The sequence below is a fragment of the Cyprinodon variegatus genome, unplaced genomic scaffold, assembly GCF_000732505.1.
Source record: "Cyprinodon variegatus isolate N-32 unplaced genomic scaffold, C_variegatus-1.0 Scaffold181, whole genome shotgun sequence".
In the NCBI taxonomy this organism is placed as follows: Eukaryota; Metazoa; Chordata; class Actinopteri; order Cyprinodontiformes; family Cyprinodontidae; genus Cyprinodon; species Cyprinodon variegatus.
The window spans coordinates 211,199-220,576 of NW_015150634.1; the positions used below are offsets into that span (position 1 = coordinate 211,199).

The 9,378-nt window shown below is 37.7% G+C and overlaps 1 protein-coding gene across 1 annotated transcript in view; it reads left to right on the forward strand.

Moving 5' to 3' along the window:
• xpo4 (exportin 4) overlaps positions 1 to 9,378 on the forward strand; it is an 82,266-nt gene that overhangs the window by 6,766 nt on the left and 66,122 nt on the right. The window contains exons 2-4 of the mRNA XM_015378911.1: positions 4,011 to 4,116; positions 5,712 to 5,853; positions 8,307 to 8,445. Coding sequence (XP_015234397.1) covers positions 4,011 to 4,116; positions 5,712 to 5,853; positions 8,307 to 8,445 — 387 coding nt within the window. The remainder of the gene's footprint in view (positions 1 to 4,010; positions 4,117 to 5,711; positions 5,854 to 8,306; positions 8,446 to 9,378) is intronic.

Consider the following 9,378-nt stretch of genomic DNA (forward strand, 5'->3'; position numbering starts at 1 on the left):
TGGTGCTGCCTAGAATCGTTAAGAGAACCATTAAGTGAGCTGCCAAACGTGCCATGGAATTGGAACACACAGAACCAGTTCTGAACAGGAACCAGTTTTCGATTCCCATCGCTAGCCTTTACACAACAGTTAGCTTTAACTTCATTTAAATAAAGTGGCAGATAGTCTGACTGTACATCAGAGTGCTATACCCTGTGTTTTGAATACAGCTTTACATCTCGGTACTTTGGAAATCAAAAGTGTTTCGCGTGTTTTATTTATTTTTAAAATTCTTAATACATTTGTGTTTAATGATGTATTAGAAAGCTGTTATCTGTGTATTCATATGTTCATAATATTTATCCCTTCGTTTTCATGTCTGGTTGCTTTTATTTAATCGACAGTCAACTCAAAATTCAATGACTTGGACCCGTATTTCAAAGTCATCCTTATTTGATGACTAAAAACTTGAAAATTTACCTTGAAAGGTAGATTGAAGGTAAAGACATGCATACAAAATGTACTAATGTATTAACTACAGCCAAGATTAGACTTCTGCAAACGCACACATCAAATGTCGCTTGCATCTGTTCACGAACCATTTTTGCTGGTATGCTTCTGCCCTGTCTGTCTGGAATTTCTAGGAATTTCTGGAATTTCACAGCAGTTTCCCTCCAAAGCGCACGGGGGAGCCTATTCGAGAACTTGTGAGAACTTCGACGGCAGGAGTGTTTATTTTTCAAAACATGTCTGAGGCATCGTACAAGTGGTTGTACTTCCGAACCTCCTGAATCAACCTTTCGTCTTGGTTATCCATTGTTGTTATTACTCCTCGGTTTTTTAAAATGGTGCACCTGGCACTGAATCGAGAAGGACGACCACACAGACAGCCCGAAAAGCCTTACCAAGGACCAATCAACCCTGTCTGCGCACTTCCGCTTCAGGTCTGCGCAGGTTTGCGACCGTCCGATGTGTCGTTTTTTGAGGTGCGCAACAACAGTTGCAGAACCTCTGTGCAGGGGGCATGGTCGCGCACAGAGACAGATTTGACGGTTGCAGAGGCAATGCGTCAGAAGCATAAATTGGCCTTGACACTGTTACAACAGGACTGTCCAGTTCTGCTCCTGTAAAGCTGCAGTCCTGTTACCGGGTATCTGCTGCGCTAAAGGACATGCAGATGAGGGTATGCAGCCATTAAGATTCAGTTGGGGTGGAAAAATAAATGCAATGGAAAGCTGAGGGGCTGCAGCTCTCAGTACTGGCAACCCTGGTTTAGACTAGTTATTGAATAAGCTACCTCTAACTCAGATCTCCCTTTTAGGGTCTTTAAATTATCCCCTGAATTCAAATCCAGTTAAAACTAATTGTGAAAAGCATTTCTTTACTGGAACAGTTTGATTGTCCTTGTTGGTGCTTCACTAAGGCTTGTGTACTTTAGTTTGCAGCGGTCAGGGTCACAAGTGTTCGGTCAGTTGTGAACATGAAGCGGAAAATCACCATCCGAGCCTCTTCCCCCCCCAAAAAAAATCCAGCAAACATGATTGAAACTTTTTTTTCAATCAAAACCGGTTCTGATTGGTCCTTACCTGCAGCTGGGTGGGAGAAGAAAAGGTCTCTCAGGGTAGAAGTGTGGAATTTGATTTGAACCGATTCATTTTCAGATCTGGAAACATTTGGAAAAAAGAAAACTAAGGTTGAAATGAAGGAATGTATGGATATTTATTGATATCTAGATCTGCAAAATGACCAACCTTAATGTATTTTCTTTTTGTTTTCCGTTTCCATAAGCAAGTTAACAGAATCTGTGATCTAATGCTGCTTCAAATCCTTTATTTAGAATAATTGTCCACAGATTTTAGGGACTTTGCAATTATAATTCTTTTTTTTTTTAAAGCCATAAAGAAGTCAGATGGTCTGACTTCTTTCATTCATTTTATTAGGTTTTGACTGTTGTTGCATAAATATCTCAGATATCTGTAAGCTATAGGTCCTCCTCTGTGCTGCGTTTGGTTCGGCGGCTCAGAGTTAAACTCTGTTAATCCCATTTAGTTTGGATTGAAGGTTGTAATAAAATGTTTAATTTAACAGCAGATCCAGCCCGTTCAGTCTGTCTGCTGCTAGTAGTCTTTAAAACTGTGTGTGCCGTCTCATTACGGCACATTATGTGTGGGTTGTCAGATAAAAGGGTCTTTCTTCCCTCCCCTGCCTTTGACCACAGAGCTGCTTTTCCAGCAATTAGGTCTGGAATGTGACTTTCCTGCAGGGCCGTATCGTGGAGACGCTCCTCTATAAAAACCCTTCATCCTTTATGGGTTCACAGCTCTGAGCGCTTTGTTTTTATTATGCCGATGTCTTCTATGAACGATGGAGGCCACAACTTTTCAGGGAATCTCTCTCGGTCAGGTTCTGGGGTTGGGATGGAGGTAGTTTTCCAATAAACTTTAATCTGGGAGTCCATGTTTACAGTACATGCTGTTTTGTCTAACCCCCTCGGTAGGGTCGGCTTTCGGCTGCGTGATCGCTTGGATTTACTCTTTGTGCACACTGAGCTGCAGCTTTATCCTTTTCCTTCTGAATTAGAACATAAATGCATGAGTCGTCATTCATTAGCATCCCGTCCAACGGGAGCAAATGTTTCACTCTGCTACAGATATCTGTTTACTCCAAAATATTTCAGATAATCAAACCAATTTAGTGTCAAATGCAGCTTTAAAGTGTTTGAGATATGCATGAAAATTAGGGCTGCTTCGATCGATTAGTTTAGTAATTGATTTATGATATTTTGTTTAATGTAAAAAGAGAATAAATAGACAAATATTCAGAATATTGAAAAAAAACTTTTAAACATATAAAATATGATTAAAAATTGTTATATTTAAAGAAATATAAATAAAATGATATTTATGTTTAATGTTAGTAGTTTAAATTTGTCTTATTTTTCTACTATAGGTAGGTTATTCTTTTAGCAAATTTTAAGTCTGTTCAATGATTCAATTACCAGATTAGTTGATTATTTCAAAGATCGATTAATTAGATTGTTTCAGCACTAATATTATTGCACCCTCATTTATTTAACTAGAAGGAAAAGTGTGTCACAGGTACTTTGGATAATAATATCTAATATATACATAATTTTTATTTATTTTATTATGGGGAGTGGCGGCCTAGTGGTTACACTGGAAAAAATCAAAATCTAGATAGTTTTTTTCTTAAAATAAGTGCATTTGTTCTTAGATTAAGGAGGTAAAGGAGACATTTTGCCAATGGAATGAGACAATTACAGTTAAAATTAGAAAACATAATTTAATTGTTATTTCAAGCGCATATTACCAATTTATCTTATTTTAAGAGTAAAAATACTCATTCCACTGGCAAACCATTTCATTTACCTACTCAAATTAAGGGTAAATATACTTAATTTAAGGAATTATTTACTTATTTCTATATCTGTTTTTCCAGTGGAAGGCATTCGGTTGGAATCCAGAGGTTCTGAGTTCAAGCCCCACTGCCACAGAATGCCACTGTGGGTCCCTGAGGAAGAACCTTAACCTCCACACTGCTCCCTGGGCGCCACACAATGGTAGCCCACTGCTCCCCAAGGGGAGGGGTTAAATGCAGAGGTCTATTTCTCCAGTGTGAGATTAATAAAGTTCAGTTATTATTATTTATTTATTTTTTGTATTGAGGGGAAAAAGCCAATCCAAACTGATTTAGCCCTGTGTGAAACAGATTTTCCCCTTTTATTTTAATAATATAATTCATTTTCCGAAGCCACACATAATCATGTCACAGCAGGACCTAAAGGATTAAAACATCGCTCATATAAATCCTGTCCTTTATTACAAGAGATAAACCCAGAAAACTTCTCCAAACTGGAGCTTTTTTGCCTCCATTTATGATTCTTTCCAACCCTAAAAACCTTTTAAAGTCGCTCTTTAATGAAGCTCAGTGTTGGTTTTGAGGTTTTCAAAGTCTTTATTTTTAAAGTTTAAGTCTAAATCCTGCTCCTGTTTTGTTTTTTTCCCCCCCAGGCACCGCCGTCCATGGTCAGCACAGAACAGAGGCAGCATGCTGAACATGTATTCCTCTCCTTCAGGAAGTCCAAATCCCCGTTCGCCATCTGCAAGCACATCCTTGGTAAATACTGAATAAAGCTTAAGCTGTATAACATTGCCCACTGATGCTCAGTAATCATATCTATAGAAACCTGTTTCTTTGCCAGCTTAGATCTGCAGGACATGTTTGAACCTGGTGTTTGGTGCAGGTTTACATGAGTTTTATGGTTTGAGGCGCTTCAGGAAAAATGTTTGAATAAAACAATAAAACAGACAAATTAAAGTTCCCACTTATTAATCTGGGATTTTAAACAAATATTCCCACGGATCTTGACAGGACATTCCTGCTAACGGTGTTTACCTCCATAGCAGTAGCATCCTGAGCTCCTACTTGAGTGCGTTTACTCACTATTTGCCTCTTGTGATGTAACTTCCTTTGTATTGAAAAAATAACGTTTGAGCTGCCCAGACATTCCTAAATCTTTCCATGATATATAAATTTTTAATCTAATTTTTAATTTAGATCTTTTTTGTCTCTAAAACTAAAATATTGACCGGATTACCACACAGCTTGAGCCTCTGATTTCTGTCTTTCTGGTAAAGTTAGGTGTATGCATTGTGGATTCGGGTGATATTTGTTGCATTTCAATTACATTTTTACAACAATGATGTCATTAATTATTAAAGTTTTTTTTATCAAAAACCATAGTTAAAAAAAAATCTTTGTGCAACTGTAGAACATTTTTACAGAAGAGGATAAGAACCACTGAAAAAATAAAAAAAATGATTTTTAAATATTAATTCAGTTTAATATGGGGAAAAAAGTCAGAATTCCGACTTTAATCTCAGAATTCCGACTTTCCTCTGAATTCTGACAGCTAACAAACATGTTAGCATCAAGCCGTAGCCATGTCTATTTTACAAATTAGCTCTCTTGTTTTAATCATCTTCTGCTCTTCCATCAATGAAACAGCATCAGCATTCATTTTTTTGAGGTTTTTGCTGAACTAAATGTAAGCAAGATTGTTAAAGGTATATTGGAGGATGTCCTTTTTCCCGGTGGATCATCACAATAAGTGGTCATTCTGGTGATATGTTTACTTAAGGCTCGTCCCTATTTTCACCTGACTCTTGCAGAGAATTGCCTCCCCTCTCTCAGACTGATGAGAAAATGGATTGAAATATGAACGAAAAGGGAACTTTTAAACATATTCTTAATATTTTCATCTTTTTTATGCATGGATGCCCTAAAATTTAGAGTTTTGGTGGGGAGGTAATTCATCACACGGTGGTGAGTCTGACTGACGTAGTGGAAAAATTGCAAATCATCTTTTGGAAAGTAAGCTCGTGTTTAACAGGCGTCCCTCTCAGGAGCGGGTACAGGGTTCTGCATGTGCATTTTTGTGAAGAGGGGGGAAGTCTTTTAAAAAAATTGTGAAAATCCTTGACTATACCTTTTTAACTATTTATTGAAATTATAAAGGTTTGCAAGCTCTTTTAATTACTATAATGAAAAGGAACCCTGTTATGCTTAGTCTTGAATTTGGGTTTTATTTAAACATATGAAGGTAGTTAATCCTTTGGTTTTGTTTTTTTCAGTTTTTCTGCCCACATACCGTCTCTGTTCGCCATTTCTCTGTTTTCTAACGTTTCTCATCTCTGCTCGTCCGTCTCCAGAGACCAGTAAGGTGGACTATGTGCTATTCCAGGCAGCCACAGCCATCATGGAGGCTGTTGTGCGGGAGTGGATCCTGCTGGAGAAGACCAGCATCGAGTCCCTGCGGGCATTCCTTCTCACCTACGTCTTACAGAGACCCAAGTAAGTAGGAGAGAAGGAGGGTTTTGTTGGAACCACTGAACCGATCCCAACGTCTGTCATCAACACTCTTGAAATCCATCTGCTAGTTTCTTATACTTCTTTTCCCAATAGCCCATTTAAACCCATTAAAAACTGGGAACAATGGGCTTTTAGTGGAAGTGGGAACGGATCACTGACCCGTATCGGGTTAAAATCGCCTTCAAATGGCTCGGCTGTAATCGGCATACAGTGGGTACAGCAGACCCGGTGCGACCCGCTAGTTTACATGATACAAATATCAACATACCGCACCAGTCAGGCCTGATTTAACAAGCTGAAACATTTCTAATATTCGATAAACACGATGCAGCTCTGGTGAAAGAGATTGTGTTGGACTAAAGAATGAAACAATAAAGCACACTGACCACATTATGTTTACTTTTGTTATTTATGTCCCACTGGTGACATCATCAATGCTAACCCAGCATGATGGTATCACCAGACGTGCAGCAGTGGGGGGACAGAGGCCATGCAGCTGCCAGCTGAGGGTTTCACCCAGCTTTTTGTTTTTCCAATGAGAAGGAGGCATAATGCTGTTTGTTAGCGGGTCGACCCACGTTTGAAAAACTCACTAATTTCAGTGAGAAAGAGGCTTTAGTCTTCTGCAGCATTCTATGCTGTATTTTTTTTTTTTTATTTAGGTACCTCCTGATAACAGGAATTAAAGTTTTCCGTCCCCAGGCCCGATTTCCGGCTTGTAGTGATTGCCCGTTGGTAAAAAAAAAAAAACTTTAAAAAAGTCGCTTGTTAAAAGAAAGAAGACGACCTGAAGTAGCTTGAGGATGATGGTACAGCATCATTATGGCTTCATGAAGATATTAAGCGTTTTTTTTAAATTTTGTTTGCGATGATGAGAGTTAGTTACTTCTTATTTAATGGAAATAAAACTCTTGATGTTAACAAATCATTGTTAATTTAAAATGTTTTGATCCTGATGCTAACAGTAAATGGGCTCAGTAAGAAACTGGAGCTGTTTGTAGCATAGCTTCATCTGGATTAGCATCTGCTAGCAGCAGCAACAGAAAAAAAGGTTCTTCTTCAAACTGAAAAGGTTTAACCCTTCACTGGGCAAGTTATCGTTTTAGATCACTTTTATACCCCTTAAAAATGGAGACCCCCTCCACTGTAAATTAAGAATGAAGAAAAAAATGGTTAACAAGTCAAGAAATACGTTAAAAAGTAAAGTAAAAATGTTGCTAATCCTAGTAAACAGTTATATTTAGATTTCTAAACTAAAAAATTCTAAGTGCTAGTATCAGCATTAATGCCTCTAAGGTTATGTTGTACCAAAAAATTGTGTTTCTTTCACTCTCGGAGTGTTTTTCATTAATTTCTTATAGAAGCACTTTTGTTATTTTTCTAAATATATTAGGGCAAGTTGCCGTTTCTTGTTATCTCATTGACATAAATTTTTGCCATCAAGATATCAATATTTTTGAATGTTACAAAGGTAATTAGATCTTGTCCTGGATTTCAGTAACACTTGGCTTGAAATTTATATTTTCAAAGTATTTTACTGAGTGCCCTATAATGGGTTCACTTTACTTATTGCTGTTTTTGTGGTACCAAGGTAGCGCTACTTGACCTAACATATGACTTTTACCCAAAATGCATTGCAGCGTAACAACATGGCTACGTCCGTGTCATAGATTTTAATTTAAATATATTAAAACTAAAGGGCTTGCAGGGTTTTTACTGTATTTTATTTGAACTGAATATTTGTCCATCTTTACGGTCAAACCAGTCCGTTTCCAGCTTGTTTTATTTTCACGCAGTTTGGGAAGTTTCAGCTGTACAGGGAGGTGAAGTCGGGCGGCACAGGACCGAAGCAGAACCTGGGGCTCCAGTGTTCTGGACTGGGTTTCTAATGCAGTCTTAGAAACAACTGATTTTCCTCTCATCTTCTGGTTCTGGACAATTTTTAAAGAAACCACAACCGTTTTCCTTTTTATATTTTTTAAAGCTAAAAATGTCTTTAAATAGGACGATTATATTTGCAGGGGATGTTTTGTTTGTCATTTACTTGCTGCCTGAACTGAACGGTCCCTCCATTAAAACTAATTCCCAGCTTCTCTGGAATCTTAAAAAACTTTTCCCACTTGTTTTTTTTTGCCAACAAGTCAAATGAGGGATTGGAAGTGATATTTTTAGAATTCCTTGGAGTATAAAAAAAAAAGCATAATCATTGTCACACTTTGCTTAATATTATAATTCTTGGATGCAGCATTTGGTCGGATGTCATGTTTCCAAGTGTCATGCATGCCAATAAAATAGTAGTAGTTTGACTCTGACTGCTCCCGATGCCCCCTGCTGAATAGATTCAGCTGCTGAGACGCTGAAGTGGAAGAAGAAACGGTGCTTAAGATCACATGTCTGTCTGACATCATCCCTAAACATCTCCCGTTTCCCTGCAGCCTGCAGAAGTATGTCCGTGAGCAGATCCTGCTGGCGGTGGCGGTCATCGTGAAGAGAGGCTCCCTGGACAAAAGCATCAGCTGTAAAAGCATCTTCCATGAGGTCGGCCAGCTGATCAGCAGTGGGAACCCCACCGTGGTAAGACAGCCTCTTCAGCTTTTACTCGCTTTCATTTAAATACTTTGTTTGATTTTAATAGTTTAGACAGACTTTGTCTATACAGATTATGAATCCTTTTAGAATTAGATTCATGCATCACAGCCTCTGGGTGCCTGAAAAAGACCTTTATCCCCAGGCTGCTCCCCAGGCGCCGCACAATGGCAGCTTTGGCGCTCAGGAATTATAAATTATTGAATAATACATAAAAAGATTGAAAAGCTAATGACTATTTATTTATTCCACCCTCAAATTTTTTTTTCCAACATGAACTCAGGTCTGCTTTCAGTCCACTAGATGGCGCTGCTTCATTTGTGCTGAAATTTAAACGCCAAGAGGAGAAAGTATTTCCTAGCAGAAACTTAAAATATGAATAAAGGACTGAAAGTTAATCATCTGTAGACATTTTGATCTTGTGGTTTTCTCTACAAAAATTAGCATTTTTAATTTTTTTTAAGGAAGGTTTGAAGTTATGATTCATTTAGATGACAATATGAGTTTTTTTTTCCTTTTTTTTTATTAAAGGAGTCATAATCTGGTATTTATTTATTTTTATTCATTCATGTTGAAAACGTTTTAGGAGAAAAAAAAATCAATAAAGCTCACTCTGACTGTTTTTAAGTCCTTTTTTTTTTTTTTTTTCAGAGGGTTTGTTCGAGAATTTGACCCGTGTGTATATCTGTTCATGGGGATGTAGCGTTAGCAACATTAGCTGTTACCCATGGTTTGTTTAACATCGCCTCCTGATCTTCTACATATGGAAGAGGATTAGGGCCACTGGTAAAAAAAAAAAGTTAACTGATTTTTAAATTTTATTTCAGTTTAGTATGGGAAAAAATTCAGAATTCTGACTTTTTTCGCAGGATTCTGACAACAAAAACAGTCAGAATTCTGAGATTAAAGTCAGAATTCTGA